The sequence below is a fragment of the Notolepis coatsorum genome (assembly GCF_963971535.1).
Source record: "Notolepis coatsorum genome assembly, chromosome: 18".
Taxonomy (NCBI): Eukaryota; Metazoa; Chordata; class Actinopteri; order Aulopiformes; family Paralepididae; genus Notolepis; species Notolepis coatsorum.
In genome coordinates, this window is record NC_140182.1 from 100,870,926 (window position 1) to 100,887,082 (window position 16,157).

General features: G+C 41.9%; 1 protein-coding gene across 1 annotated transcript; it reads right to left on the bottom strand.

The window, feature by feature from the left end:
- Positions 1–2,490: 2,490 nt before the first annotated feature.
- psma1 (proteasome 20S subunit alpha 1) lies at positions 2,491–15,488 on the bottom strand. The gene is made up of 10 exons (XM_084334830.1): positions 15,419–15,488; positions 14,201–14,245; positions 13,802–13,903; positions 13,508–13,611; positions 13,000–13,088; positions 9,027–9,097; positions 7,349–7,478; positions 6,543–6,622; positions 4,391–4,495; positions 2,491–2,787 (listed from the first exon to the last, which is right to left on the bottom strand). Exons 1-10 carry the CDS (start codon positions 15,419–15,421, stop codon positions 2,728–2,730), a joined length of 789 nt encoding a protein of 262 aa, XP_084190956.1. The 5' UTR covers positions 15,422–15,488; the 3' UTR covers positions 2,491–2,727.
- Between the last annotated feature and the right edge of the window lie 669 nt (positions 15,489–16,157).

The following is a 16,157-nucleotide window of genomic DNA, read 5'->3' on the forward strand; positions in this document are numbered from 1 at the left end:
GCTCTGTACACCACCACAATGGACTTGAAAGTGCAGACTTTCAGCTTTAAGTTGTGGATATTACATCGAAACCAGGTGAACAGTGTAGGAATTACAACAGTTTATATATGTGGGCCCCCCCTTTTAAGGGACTGAAAGTAATTGGACAAACTAACAATCATAAATCAAATTATTACTTTTAACACTTGGTTGCAAATCCTTTGCAGTCAATGACAGCCTGAAGTCTGGAACCCATAGACGTCACCAGACAAGTGAGTGAGTGAGACAAGTGAGTCTTCAGCAAGTGAAATGCTGCTCAATTGGATTCAGGTCAGGTGATTGACTTGGCCATTGCATAACATTTAGTGATGCACGATATATCGGCCGATATGGCTGGTCTTTTTACACATCGGTATCGGTCCGATATCAAGATAGGGCCGATATTTAAACAAATTAAAAAGATATTAATTTTTTTTTTTACATGTTTTGGTCTTAAATAGTTTCAAAATATCAGTCATTTCTGAAAATAAGTTACAAAGCAAAGCAAAGCGTTTTGGAAAATAGCTCTTTATTTGATTATCATAAAAGTGTTTTCTATACAGAGATATCGACATCGGTAAATATCGGTATCGACCAGAACAGCAATATTAATATCGGTTATCGGCCACAATTTTCACATCGGTGCATCACTAATAACATTCCACTTCTTTGCCTTAGAAAACTACTTGTTTGCTTTCGCAGCATGCTTCAGGTCATTGTCCATCTGCACTGTGATGCGCCGTCCAATGAGTTCTGAAGCATTGGCTGAATATGAGCAGGTAATATTGCCTGAAACACTTCAGAATTGATCCTGCTGCTTTTGTCGGCAGTCACTAATCAATATCAATATCAGCAGGGAACCGGTTCCATCGGCAGCCATACATGCCCACTCCATAACACCACCACCACCATGCTGCACTGATGAGGCGGTATGCTTTGGATCATGAGCAGTTCCTTTCCTTCTTGTGGATTTTTGTCTCATCGGTCCATAGGATGTTGTTCCAGAACTGTACTGGCTTTTTTAGTTTTTTTGGCTTGGTGAAGTCTTCTCCCGATTGTTGACTTCGACACATATACTTACCAGTGTTCTTGATCAAAGGTTTTTTTCTTCACCAGGGAAATAATCCTTCTGCTGTCTCTCTGATGGGTTTGTTTTGATTTTTCAGTCTAATGATGGCTTGCTTCACCGATAGTGACGGCTCTTTGAACCTCATATTGAGAGTTGACAGCAACAGATTCCAAATGCAAATAACACATTTGAAATTAACTCTACCTTTTATCTATCTCCTTGTAAATTAAATAATGAGGGAATAACACACACACACACACCTGATTATGGAACTGAGCAGCCAATTGTCCAATTACTTTTGGTTCCTTAAAAATAGGGAGGCACATATAGAAATAGTTGTAATTCCTACACCGTTCACTTGCTGAAGCTGAATGTCTGCACTTAAAGCACATCTTGTCTCGTTTCAAATCCATTGTGGTGGTGTACAGTAGAGCCAAAATGATGAAAGTTGTGAGACGTCTGTGTGTAAAGGAAATTACTATTGTATTTAAAAAAGAAATGTCGCCAACATCTCTATGGAAATAAGATGATCATGTCACTACACTACAGATGTATTATGGAAACCAGGGGGCTTAATTTATAGACAGGTGTCGTGATCATGATTGATGGTACTAATACGTGGGAAATAATCAGTCATCAATATGAATTTGTAGAAATTGATATCTCAACAGCATTTTATAAACCTATAATTAAAAACAGTTCCCAGACTAAGTCGAAACTTTGCCTTCGACATCAACCTACAGAGCATTACTCAACCTCTGCAAGCAGCATCTTGTTCCTCTTCCTCAGTACATTTTTTTTACAGCAATGATGGTGATGCAGGGCCGATTCACTGCGTAATCGTTTCTCGTTCACGTGTTTGAACTGGAGTTGGTTTATGATTTATACATGAGGCACCTAAGACCTAAGCAAATGTAAATGAGTGCTGCGTGTTCTATAAATAATGCATGCAATCTTATGGTCCTGTTGAAGACGGAATCCAAGTACATTTGTATAAATTAGCCCCCTAGCCTTGTTCCAGGAAACGGGTCTGAATAGGTGACCCTACTGTACTGTATAGAAGGAGCTCAAGAGATGGAAGCTATTGGATCACATTTTGATTTGTGTCCTCTTAAAGTTGCCTTCTTGTCGATAAACCTCTTTGGCATAATATAGTATGTTTTAGATATGTAAACTTGTCTTTTCCTATTAAACTATAGCTATCATGCGCTATACAAGTATTTAAAGATACTTTTATACACTTTAATTTATTTCTTGACTGTTGGCAATTGCATCAAATGTTTGCATACAACTATTTATGAAAGAAAACATGGATTTAATATCTGAAATAAAACATTTGATTGATTGAACATGCACTTTTCTATCTGTTAACTTTCTGCTCATTAATAACAATAACACCACAATTGAGAAAAGGGAGTTTATTTATTTGTAGAATGGGGGATTCTACCCATACAAAAGCAATATCACCTGATGTTAAGAGCATACGGAGTAACAATTCAGCAGGTGGCACAGTTAAAACAGCCTCTCTTTCCTCCAAGTACTGCCCTGTGGCGGTTAAGCGATAGGGTCGGGCTGAACTTTGGTTTGTTTCCGCTACCACTGTGACAGGAAGTAAATCACTGTTGAGCGACGGGGCCGACTCAGTGCTCCATCGCCTCACCAACAACTGGTGCAACTGGGTCATCTGCTGGCGGGGCGACCTGGGACATAAACAGAATCATTGTAGTTTGGCACAGGGACTTCCATTACAGATATGTCAATGTTCAAACAAGTATTTAGGCACACACATCCTTGACTAGGGCTGCCCACACTTAAGTCTAGTGTCCGGTCTAGAAAGCTGGAATTTTACCTAACTTTTGGGTACCATTTGGGGAATGAGCTCTAGATCTAAGAACAGCGATTGACTGCTTTTCAGATACTTCAAATCACATCTCCCTGATGACTTTGCCAATTAAATATGGGCTAATGGTAGTTATACAAAAACACTTCCCCCGAGATGGAAATCCACCCCAAGCCATTCGTTTTTTAGCTGCAAACAGCAGCTCTATGGTCTGTCGGTTGGTTGGTCCACAAATATTTCTAGCGGCCACAAGCTTTGCCCTAGGAGGCTGAAACCTGGCATGGAGGTCAAGTGTGTGTTCATGCCAATTGGCTAAAAGTGGGCATGACAATGCAAATTTGCGCTGGTTATTCTTTGTCTTATTTTAACCACCCAAGCCCATGTTGCTGAAGTCAAGTCCCAGGTCTGGGTCCCACCACACGAAGTCAAGTCCCAGGTCTGGGTCCCACATGAAGTCAAGTCCCAGGTCTGGGTCCCACCACACGAAGTCAAGTCCCAGGTCTGGGTCCCACCACACGAAGTCAAGTCCCAGGTCTGGGTCCCACATGAAGTCAAGTCCCAGGTCTGGGTCCCACCACACGAAGTCAAGTCCCAGGTCTGGGTCCCACCACATGAAGTCAAGTCCCAGGTCTGGGTCCCACCACACAAAGTCAAGTCCCAGGTCTGGGTCCCACCACACAAAGTCAAGTCCCAGGTCTGGGTCCCACCACACAAAGTAAAGTCCCAGGTCTGGGTCCCACATGAAGTAAAGTCCCAGGTCTGGGTCCCACCACACGAAGTCAAGTCCCAGGTCTGGGTCCCACCACACGAAGTCAAGTCCCAGGTCTGGGTCCCACATGAAGTCAAGTCCCAGGTCTGGGTCCCACCACACGAAGTCAAGTCCCAGGTCTGGGTCCCACCACACGAAGTCAAGTCCCAGGTCTGGGTCCCACCACACGAAGTCAAGTCCCAGGTCTGGGTCCCACCACACGAAGTCAAGTCCCAGGTCTGGGTCCCACCACACGAAGTCAAGTCCCAGGTCTGGGTCCCACCACACGAAGTCAAGTCCCAGGTCTGGGTCCCACACGAAGTCAAGTCCCAGGTCTGGGTCCCACACGAAGTCAAGTCCCAGGTCTGGGTCCCACATGAAGTCAGGTCTAGGTCCGACATGAAGTCAGGTCTAGGTCCGACATGAAGTCAGGTCTAGGTCCCACATGAAGTCAGGTCTAGGTCCGACATGAAGTCAGGTCTGGGTCCGACATGAAGTCAGGTCTGGGTCCGACATGAAGTCAGGTCTGGGTCCGACATGAAGTCAGGTCTGGGTCCGACATGAAGTCAGGTCTGGGTCCGACATGAAGTCAGGTCTAGGTCCGACATGAAGTCAGGTCTAGGTCCGACATGAAGTCAGGTCTGGGTCCCACATGAAGTCAGGTCTAGGTCCGACATGAAGTCAGGTCTAGGTCCGACATGAAGTCAAACTGTACCGTTCTCTGTGGTCTCTCCTCCAGCCCCTCCAGGAAGGGAGCAACATCATCGTTGTCATAGACGATGAACTCCATGTCCTTACCCACGATGCCGATGGAGACATTCTGGAAGACAAAAGACATAGATTTAGGGGGGGAGGGGCAGACCTATACTGTGGTAGCGTGTTATTATTGTAGTTCTTTAGGGTTTTCAATGGCAGTAAAGTTTGTCGGACCACAGCCTCAAGATCCAAGAACAATGAACTAGGCCATACGCCTCTCTGCTCATGCAACAAACCAAATCAGTCTTCAGAGTCTCAACACCAGAATGCAGGTGCTGATAGTAACATTAAGACAGATCTCAATTCAGTACAGGGCCCAACATTTACCATAAATCTGAAACCAAAAACCGGGATTGACCACCAATATCAACCAATGTTATAAAACATTATCAGGGGAACACATCACAACTACAACAGCAGAGAGATGCAACACCCAAGTGACAGCACACGTCAACCTGTAAACTCACCCTCCTCGTAATATTTAGCCTGAGAAGACTCATAATATTGTTTAGTCTCGAGTAGGGATGGGACTTTCTAGCAAAAGTGCTATTCGAAAATCGCTGGTTCTTAACTCAATCTGCGTCATTCACGTATATATACGTGTTTGCTCGCCAACCATTGAACGCCAATAGAATATTTTCTATTTTAATATTCTATTCTGTCTCACGGACCTCTATGTTGCCGTTAAAAGCCATACTGAGACCCTGAGAGTGCAATACCGGACAGATCCTGCTAGGTGGCAGTATCGCCCACCCTTTGAAACCCTGTTCCAGACTGTATGTCACATCTAATGTCGTCCGGGCGGAGAATTTTGGTCCAGGCAAGTCTAGCGGTTAATCGGAGCACATTGGAATGCGTCCATGGCCCCTCGATGCATGTGTTGTACCAGATTATGTTGGGGACCCGATGGACATAAATACTGGAAAACGCGATCAGACAATTGGAATATTCTTTTTGGAATAACTCCGATCAAAGGTAAGGACTATCTGACGTCAATTCCACCTTGATCCTACAATGATTTCATATCGATCCAGCCGATCAACGTATGTAGTATTCAAAACGAATGCAGTTACTGGCGATCAGAGCATAAAAAAAATGCACATATCGCTCCATAACGCAGTTTCCAGGAAATTATCCAGAATCACTCTGAAACTGTACAATATTCACAACGGGATAACACTCAAAATCATTATTTTTTACATGTTGTGCGAAGGATAGTTACTGTCAAATGAGCCATAGTATTGTCTCCATAGCTATAATATAGATATAGCCCTGCAAACACTGCGACGCAGTGAAAATGCCTATCGTTTAGCGTGGCCCAGTGAGAACGGGATAAGGATAATAGCTGGCAGTGAATGAGTTAAGAGACAGAATATTCGATCCGATAGGTTTTATTATTCTTGTCTTTTTGTGCATGTCCTGGTGGGTGTAACTAGTGATTATTGGACATTATTATTATTCTTTTCTTTTTGTGCATGTCCTGGTGGGTGTAACTAGTGATTATTGGACATTCGATAGATGTGTAGAGCATTGGTTCCCCACCTTTTTGGTGTCAATAATCCCATAAATTGATACATAATCAGGCCGAGGACCCCCATTTGATAAGATGTTGTCTCAGGGACCCCCATCTGAGAAGATTGTTATTCCATAACCATCTGTACTGTAGATGGGCAGATAACCTATACAATAGGAATTCTTATACATCCTCTCATTGGCCTAATTTCTAGTCAACGAATGGCCGTATTTTATGCAGAATACAAAACATCAAAGCTCATAAAAAAAAAACAGTCAAGAAATATGATATAACAGAGTGTAATGATAGAAGATGGCAAGCCCAAAAAAGACATTTCAAAATGCAAACAGTAGGAGAAAAGCTTGCTGCCGTCTGTAAAGTGGCTGCTTCCAGGAGATTGACAGAAATTATTTTCTTTATAAAAATAAGATTTAGTCTTCCAAAAAGTATATTTCCAAAAATGAGTCTTTAAAAAGAGGGGTCATCTTACGGTAATAGTAAAATTTTAATAGTATAAATGTTTCTGGGGACACCCTGGAACCCCCTCAAGCAGCCCACATGGAGAGCCGCAGGTGTAGAGGAACTACAGACGGCGTACCTTGGTGGTGAGGTCCTGCTCTGCCGGGAGAGTCTCTCTGAGAGCACGCAGGCCGTGCTGGACCAGGTCATTCAGCTCAGCTGGAAGGGAAACAAGCACAGGGATAAACTCAACACAATATTCTTAACAGGGGTATGAGTGGCTGAGTGGTGCTTACATATCCATGTCTACCTGCATGTTGCTTTTGTGAACTCGTATACAGTATGCAGGGTCTGGAAAAACCTGGAAAGGTTTTCCAGGACTGAAAAGAATTGATGGAAAATGTATTCAAATCCAAAATATTTGGTCATCTTTCTTTTTTGGCAAAGTAAGACCTGGAATATTCAAAGTAAGACCTGGGATATTCAAAGTAAGACCTGGGATATTCAAAGTAAGACCTGGGCTATTCAAAGTAAGACCTGGGATATTCAAAGCTATATTCATTGACATTTGATAGACGCAAACACTGGTCATGGAAATCATCAGACACCATTTGTCATGGAACAGAATTAGATTAAGAAACATCTGCAGGAACCTCCTCTATGCCAACACAGGGGTCAGGGTGTTTGGGGGGTGTATTGTTGGTTGTGTGCATTCATACTAGGGCTATGAGCAGGGTGGCCTTGAGCAAGACACTTAACCCCCTAACTGTTCCCAATGAGCAGGTTGGCACCTTGCACGGTTGCCTCCACCGTCGGTGTGTGAATGCACGAGTGAATGGGTGAATGTGAGGCATGAGTTGTAAAGTGCTTTGGATAAAAGTGCTATATGAACGTGTCCATTTAAGTTTCAAAATGTGGTCTTGTATGCTTTGTCATGTTCTTTACCGTCCATGAACTTGTCCATGCTTCTCTCCAGGTAGGTGCGTGCGGACTGGGAACGGGCTCCGATGGACATGGCTTTGCAGTCAAAGTAGTTGGCTGAGGGGCAGGTCTGGTAGATGTGAGGTCCCATGTTCTAGGTGAAGAAAAAAACAGCACAATGTTGAGCTGTGGTTAAAAAAAAAGTACAGCTCAGATTTGTGGAACCCTAACCCTATTTTCTACATACCAATGATGTTGTCGATAGGTAGAATCCTATTCTCAAGACATTCCATGCTGTTGCTCATACTAGCTTTAGCTAGTTAGCCAAAAACGAATGCTAAGTCAATGGGGAAATGCTCCTCCTTAGGAGCCAACTCTCAGTAATTGACTAATGGGCCAATCAGACATAGTGGGATTGACTTTGGCCAATCACGGTAACTAGGGATGCCCCGATCGATCGGCCACCGATCGTTATCGGCCGATACTCAGTATAAATATGCAATCTGTGAATTCCGATAATTAGTCATATTCGCCGATAGCGGAAACCGATCAAGCGAAGCTCTCACTCGCTGTCTGTCTCAGACACACACGACCTGCAAACTGCCGCTGCTCCTCCTCCCTAGCCCCGCCCGCCCCCGTGTAGAGTTTGTAAACAAAGAGGTGCGGCTCCTCTGCTCGAGTCTGTAGTGCATTCGACCTGCGCTAACGTTAGCTACCTAGCTATCGTTACTGTTTAAACAAAATTACCCAGTCAACTATTCACGTTTAGTAGGCATTGTCTAACGGTATTTAGCCGGCTAGCTACCGATCGCTCCTGATATCAACAAATGATCCAGAAAGTCTAGTAGTTCATGTTCATACCTCAGTTAGCTTGCGCTAGCTTGCGTTAGCTGACGTTAGTTTACTGTTCAAAACGAAATGTCCCATTGAACTAAAGTTCTGTCTTAACGTCATCTAGCCGGCTAGCAGTAGCTACAGATAGCTCTTGATATCAATGTCTTATAACATTGATTTAATGCGTATTCGAGCTGAGGGCTTGCTGAATGTGAAATGACCAAAGCACTTAACGTTACCAATGGGGTCCCGCTGCAGCGCCGGAGAATCCTTTTTGGAGCTGGAGGCTACTAGAGTACACACAGACAGTGGAGCTGTTTGCAGATAGTGAGCATTTTGACTTGTTGCGTGGTGGCGATGTCTCGCAGATAATACAAGTACAAGTCTAATTATATAATATATATGTTTTATAAAAAAAAAAAAAAAAAAAAAAAACTTTATATAAAATAAGTTTTAATTTCTTTTTAATCAAAAACAATCGGTATCGGATCGGTATCGGCCGATATGGCTCACGACGATCGGTGATCGGTATCGGTGGCAAAAAACGTGATCGGGGCATCCCTAACGGTAACCAGAGTATATTATGTTATATCTCAGAGAAAGCAGATTGAATATCTGAAATGGCTCGATTTAGTTGATATCCAGGGGAATAGAGATGAAATGGCTTTAGTCATCATTTTGGGTAATTTTACATCAACATGCAACGAGATTGAAAAACACGCTTTTCACTGTACTGAAATCTTTAAGCTCCATGCCACTTTCATTACCAATAACCCCTTTTCTTACACAGAAAATTCAATTCAGTAATCACTTCCACTGAGCCAATCCCATAATGGATATGAAGCAAATAAAATTAAAAAAGCCTTACATCATAGCCAGCAATAAGAAGTCCCACGCCGTAGGGCCTCCTCCCGTACCTCTGTGTCGGGATCTGGGTTTCTGAATGCCGGGTCAAGGACCACTGTTACCATCTACATGTTATTACTTCATTTGATTACTGAAGCTATGCCTTGTCAGCTATTTTTTGTTTTAGTCATGTCTAGGGATGTCCGATATTATCGGCCGATATTGGCATTAAAATGTGATATCGGAAAATATCGGTATCGGTTAAAAAAAAATTAAAATTAAAAAAATATATATATACCGTATAGTAGGGGTGGACGGTATGGTCTAAAATGTATATCACGGTATAATTTGAAGCATAGACGGTAACAGTATATATCACGGTATCAGTGTTTCCGTTAGAATAATTTATTTTGCCTGATAGGCAGGCTATATAAAGAATGACATCCTCAAGGCATGTAGATTTATAATATTTTAACTTAAAACTAGGCTACTTTTGCGTATAAAGTCATTATATTCCAAATAAAATAAGTCCCGAGTACGTGCTGCTCCCATTGCAAACAGCCGGGCTGGATGCTGGATTTTGCTAGAAGCATATGTAGCTGCAGAGCCACAGAGCCAGCGGCGCTTTCAGGTCTGGTCACAGCTTTCAGCCGTTGGGTGGGGGGGGCGCTGTTGAGCGGACCTGACCTGAAAGCGCCGCTGGCTCTGCGGCTCTGCAGCTGCATGCTATTCGCAAATCCACTGCTGCAGCCTTCCTCCCGGCTCCCGCTGCAGCCGTCGTTATCATAACACTACACGCATATCATAATGTTTACAGCAAACTGTAGTTGATCACCAGGTATGTTTTATTAACGTAGAATAATTCATATAAGAAAAACGATAGGGACATCTCTTACCTTTCTCCACTGGTTAAAAATGCCAGGAACTGAAATTGAAACTTGCTGTGCGCCGCGGTGATATGTGTTTATTATGAAATGACAATTGCGTGTTGACACGCCCACTGCGCGAAGCCTCCTAAATAACTTTTTCCAGTTTGCACATAACTATTATCTATGACTAATTCTATCTATTTTTAGGGGCAAATGCGATTGAAATAGTCGCGCTGTGGTTACATGACGTCATTGCTATTTTAGAGCTGCTCTACCGGTTACACGGTATAGTCAAAATCCATACCGTAGAGAAAATTAATACCGTTTATACCGTATACCGTTTATACCGTCCACCCCTACCGTATAATTTTTTTTAGATTTCTATAACGTTTATTTACCCAGGCAAGCAAGTAAGAACAAATTCTGATTTTATTTATTGTCAAAAGTATGCATAATGTTGTGTTAATTCCACAACAAGATATATGTAATGTACTACTACTACTACTACTACTACTACTAAACACTTTCTTCGCCAGGCTTATGTACATCATTATACCCCTCTCTGCCAGCTCTATTTGTCTATGGAGAAGTTCCCCTTCTTTGCAGGGCTATAACTTTTTAAATTGTATTGCTAAATTGACATTACTATGGCCCATTCAACATCAAGTATCTATTGTTCAGGGTGTAGCAACGTTATACTTTTTCATTCACATATTCATACTAAAATACGGTCTAAAGTATAAGTATGTTTTTATCGTTTTCTGCAGCTTTCTGCAGAACGTGATTTATAGCCCTAAATGCATTATATTGATGATTGTATACAGTTTGATAGCGATCGGCGCAAGATAAAAAAATTCAAATGGACGTGCTTCTAGAAGTTACTACTTATCATCTGATGTTGACCGGATGGGGGGGGGGGGGGGGGTCGTTTTTTTATTCCGTGGCCAACGTTAGATGATTCATCTAGTGTGGGTGATATGATCATTAGAGCAGTTTGTATCGAACACAGGCCTGTACGCTGCGACGAGATCGTCGCAAATTGCCCCCTAATTTGGCCGGTGCGAATGAAAAATGATATCTACTCGCAAGCTTGCGAATAGTGATTTCACCCCTTCATTCGCATTTCACTACACTAACATTAGCCTACAACCAGGGCTGTACAGGCGACATAATGTTGCGGTTGTAATTTCATTAGACAGACCAGCGCGGACATTTAATAACATGCAATTTAATTGACACGAGCAATGGGCTAACGTTAGCTGGTGGTCCCGAGTGAAGCAGGGACGGCGGAGCTATAGGCTAACGTTAGCTGGTGGTCCCGAGTGAAGCAGGGACGGTGGAAAAGTGAGGAAAGGGGGTGGGTTATATTGACAAGTGACAACGCTTGACAACAGAAGTTTAAACATAACTTCATATTTATTAGTTATTCGTTTCTGTATATCATCCACTGTGACTTTCCATCTCCGTGTTAGACTCTTCCTGTTTACATTCGAGTGTGACGTCATCACCTACGGCAGCTTAGACGATCAAAACGCGAACCTAGAACAAAACCCGGGGGGGGGGGGGGCTGGCTCTCTTGTGCGTTCTCGCCCCCTCTCTCTCTCTCGCTCTCTCTCTACATTCAATGATTTAAAGTAGCCAAACGTTACAGACAGTATAAATACTAACTGGATAGTTGATGATAAACATTTAATTTCATTATCAGAAATATTCTAAAATCATTAAGTCTGCTATAAGCCATTATCCCTTTGTGTGTAATTATTATTTTCTCACAGTAGTATATATATATATATGTGTGTGTGTGTTTGGCTAAAGTGGATAGAAAACACAGTACTGTGCAAAAAAAGGGCACCCAAGAGTTTTTATATAAATAGTCTTAGATGTAAATAATTTTTTTTATTAGTGTGTCAGTAGACTACTCTTAGTACATTTTCATTAAATAATTTTTTAAAGCATCTTCATGGTTTAATAATGCAAACATATGTTGCAGGGACTTATTATAATCATCATATTGGCGTGACTGTATGCATCAAAGGGTTAAATCAAGCATTTTTAAGTGCTTTAGGAAATGTCAAAATATTGCGATATATATTGTGTATCGTGATATGGCCAAAAAATATCGCAATATCATTTAGAGGCCATATCGCCCAGCCCTACTATAATGGTAAAATAGTTATTTAAAAATTTGCCCCTAAAAAATATTCTTTGCCCCTAAATTTCTCATTTAGGGGCAAGTGTGCCCCTAGTGAAAAAGCTTAGCGTACAGCCCTGGAACACGTTAAAAAAAAACGCTGAAACTCACCGTAGCTTCCTCGTAGCGTTGGGCGATGAGCGTGGAGCAGAAATATTCCTATTATGGGATGTTGAAATATGCGATCCATCTCCAGGTTGTATAATAGTATATCCGTCCAAATCATGTTGTTTATCGAGTTATTGGTAACGGATTGCTATCCATTGTGTCTAGCTCGAGTCCCGGGACTATTAGCAAGTGATCGGACCGAATTGGAATGAGCACCAGCTTCATTAAATCACGTTCTGGAGAAAGCTGCAGAAAACGATAAAAACATACTTATACTTTAGACCGTATTTTAGTATGAATATGTGAATGAAAAAGTATAACGTTGCTACACCCTGAACAATAGATACTTGACGTTGAATGGGCCATAGTAATGTCAATTTAGCAATACAATTTAAAAAGTTATAGCCCTGCAAAGAAGGTAAACATCCCCATAGACGAATAGAGCTGGCGGAGGATGGTATATTAAGAATATAAGCCTGGCGACCAAAGTGTTAACGTGACGTCTCGTCGTCGTCAGGGTAAAAAGCTTAGTTGACGACCATATTGTCATAATTTTCGTTGACTAAATTATCCCCCGTCATTCATTCATTCATTCATATGGTGTACAAATTAAGATTGTTACAGTATACATCCTAACATGAAGTACTATCCATACTATATGCTGTAAAGAGTAATATGTGAAAAATATAATCATTGTACTTGAACATTTTAACACACTACTTTCCGCATTCACTTACCTCACCCAGAAAAATACATATAGCAATGACATCTGCCGTTATAATTTAATCGTCTTAAAGAACTGCAATTTCAATCAGTTGAAAGGATACTGCTGCTGATGAGTGTGACGAGGCGTGACGTGGGGAGGGGCGTGTCGAAGACGAAGCGCGAGTCCAGGCACTCCTGACGCATGAAGTTACTGGAGGAGGGAGGAGGTGGGTGAGTGTGTGGGAAAGAGCAGGTTAATCTACAACAGTGGTTCACAAAGTGAGGGGACCCCCCCAGGGGGTCCCCAGCTAAATGAGTTTAATTTCACTAACATTTTTATTCACTAGAGGTTTACCCAATGAGAGAATGTATTACTCTCTCCTCTGTCATCTCCCCACCTACAGGATAGGCAAGCATGCAATTGTGGCCTAAATCACATCCAACAACAATTGTTTTCTCAGGTGGGGGTCCCCGAGACAGAATCTGTCGGCCCCTGGCCTATTATATATTTGTCATTGACATGAGTTTGAGAACCAATGGTTTAGAAAACAAACATCACTTTCTCCCATGTATAGCTTCACTGAGAATATCAGACCACCAAGTGTGTGTGTGTTTAGGTGTGTTCCCTACCAGAGTAGCCTAGCGTCAGCGGTCAGTCCAGCGATGGAAATGCCGATATGGTTGTCAACATGGAGAATTTTCTTCTGGTGGGCAGCCAGTTCAGACTGGGCTCTCTGCAAGGAGACGCAACAAGCCAAAGTCAACAGAATAAGTTGCGCACAAGTCATTCAAATGGCAGAAATGTTGTCATTTCATGAAAGCCACAAGCCTTGAACAGTATTTCTGGTAATGTGCTATAATGGACGGGGCCGCACAAAGCAGCATTTTACAATATGAGTCATATTAGTTGTTGTTTTCTTGTACCTTGAGTGCAACCAGGACGGCATGGCTCCTGGATTTGAGGCCGACGGTAGCGGATCCTTGCTTCACCGCCTCCATGGCATACTCGATCTGGTGGATGCGGCCCTGGAAAAAAAAAAAAGGAGGGCGTTTTCGTATACAGAATTTGGCGCTCTGTAAAAATGATTGGATTTACAACGACCCGCTCATTTTGCTCTTGCCATTGGTTCTAATATCAATTAATTTGCCTAATCTTTTCTGATGCCTTGCGTGTTCCCCACTGATGCAGTATCTGGAGTGCCCCCTAAGGGAGGTCCCTGACCCCACATCTCCACCACTGTTCTGCAGCATGTCACAAAAATACACTTGTCATATTTCATTGGGTGAAAAACTTTTTGAAAACACTTGCAGAATATCACTTACTTGAGGGCTCCACACTGTGACGTCGTTGTCATATTGATTGCGGAACTAAAAGACAGTTGGAAACAAATTAATGTTTTGAAGATGATATTACAAAAGTTAAATGTATTCCTACACATGACCCTGACGACGTTGTCTTGCATGCATGGTGTCTTGCAGCCGCATCAGCCTCCCAACAACCACTAGTGAGTGCATGCAACTCAACCTGTACTTGTGTTGTAGACTGAAGCACAGAGTTACTACTAAATACATTAAGCAGTCAGCTTCGATAGCAAACCACAGACTGATTGATTGAACATTTTATTAACAGATTGCAGAATGGGTACAGTACAGCTCAATACACACAATTGTTAGGGGGTGCAGACCAGAGAAAGACTTTAGTCTTGTTTACATCAGGGTCCCCCATTTTCAATTAATCATAACATGACATACAGATAGACAGTACTGATACATCTAGAGAGACTAACCTGTAATGTCAGATCTAAAACAAGCCAAGTTAAAATAACTAACAAACACTTTCACATTAGAAATTACACGTAGTAGGTATTACACACATGCAGGCCAAACAGATTAAATTAATAATAATGGCATGACATTGATTAGAGCATTCGTAGAACAAGCATGTTGATCATGTCGAACTAAAACATGTAAAGTAACAACACAGCTATGTTAGCTGAATGAATGAATGAAAACTTTATTTAACAGATTGCAGAATGGGTACAATACAGTACGGCTCAATACATACAATTGTTAAGGGGATGCAGACCAGAGAAAGACGTTTGTCTTGTTTCCATCAGGGTCCCCCATTTTCAATTCATATAGCTAACTAGTAACAGCTTAGCTTGGCTTAGCTTGGCGTTGGCTAATCATCAGTATCGTGCTGCTCCGGTTATGTTGTTTCAATAGTATTCGATGTAAAAAGTCGCCAAAATTTTGCATCAATGTTTGTATCTTTAGATGTTGAGCCTTTGGGGACCAAGTCGAACCACGAAACGTGTGCTAGCTGCACGTCTTCAGTAAGCATCTTTTGCTTACTCACTCAGCAGTGAGCTAACCCAGCTAGCTCGTTAGCATCACGCCGGGATGCTGCTTTCTGCTTCTTAAATTAATGTCCGTTAAAACACACATGCACTGCTAGCTACATAATTCCTATGCTTTATCGGGAGACCGACATGGAATTCAAATCACCAAACGACGTCAAATTTCATTGAATCTTATTACCATGTTTCTGTCCGAGCTGTGATGATTCCGGTTTGATTACTTTTTCCTGGAGGTGGAGCCAGTGATGTCAAGGGTCAAGGCGAAGCAACAGAACTCCGATCACATGACATTACATTACACAGCATGTTAGGAACCACCATTGATTTATTGATTGATTGATTGGTTGAAAACTTTATTAACAGATTGCAGAATGGGTACAATACAGTACAGCTCAATACATACAATTGTTAAGGGGATGCAGACCAGAGAAAGACTTTCGTCTGGTTTACATCAGGGTCCCCCATTTTCAATTCATCATAACAATATGACATACAGATAGACAGTACCTACTGATACATCTATACATTTATGACATACCAGATTTACAACTACAGTACTGTTAGTGATACAAAAATAGTCTAAAAAAGAGAGTATAATTTATACGTTTGAAGAAACTGTACATTGGAGGAGGTTGGGTAGGTGGGGTGGGGGGCATCACATTAATAACAACCCTGGGTGGTCACTCAGTTGGAAATAATTGTGAAATAATTTAACCTAGTTGGAGTACTAGATGGGTGGGGTTTATATAGTGTCAACTTGCTGTCAAGTTGTCAGCAACAGAAAAGTAGAGTATACTAAATTTACTTTCAAGTTTAAGCTTTCTAGCAATCATTGGGTTGACTTATGTGACAAACCACACCCATTTGTTACTCCAAGTAACTTAAAAACAAAATGTTATTATAATATTGAATATCGATGT

Bases quoted from the DNA above. Each gene is read 5' to 3' on its own strand.
- psma1 (XM_084334830.1), bottom strand. The intron at 13,904-14,200 runs GTAAGTGATATT...TTTTTTTTCCAG, and splicing joins TCACAGTGTGGAGCCCTCAA to GGCCGCATCCACCAGATCGA. The intron at 9,098-12,999 runs GTATCCTTTCAA...CCCGGCATTCAG, and splicing joins CGTCACACTCATCAGCAGCA to AAACCCAGATCCCGACACAG.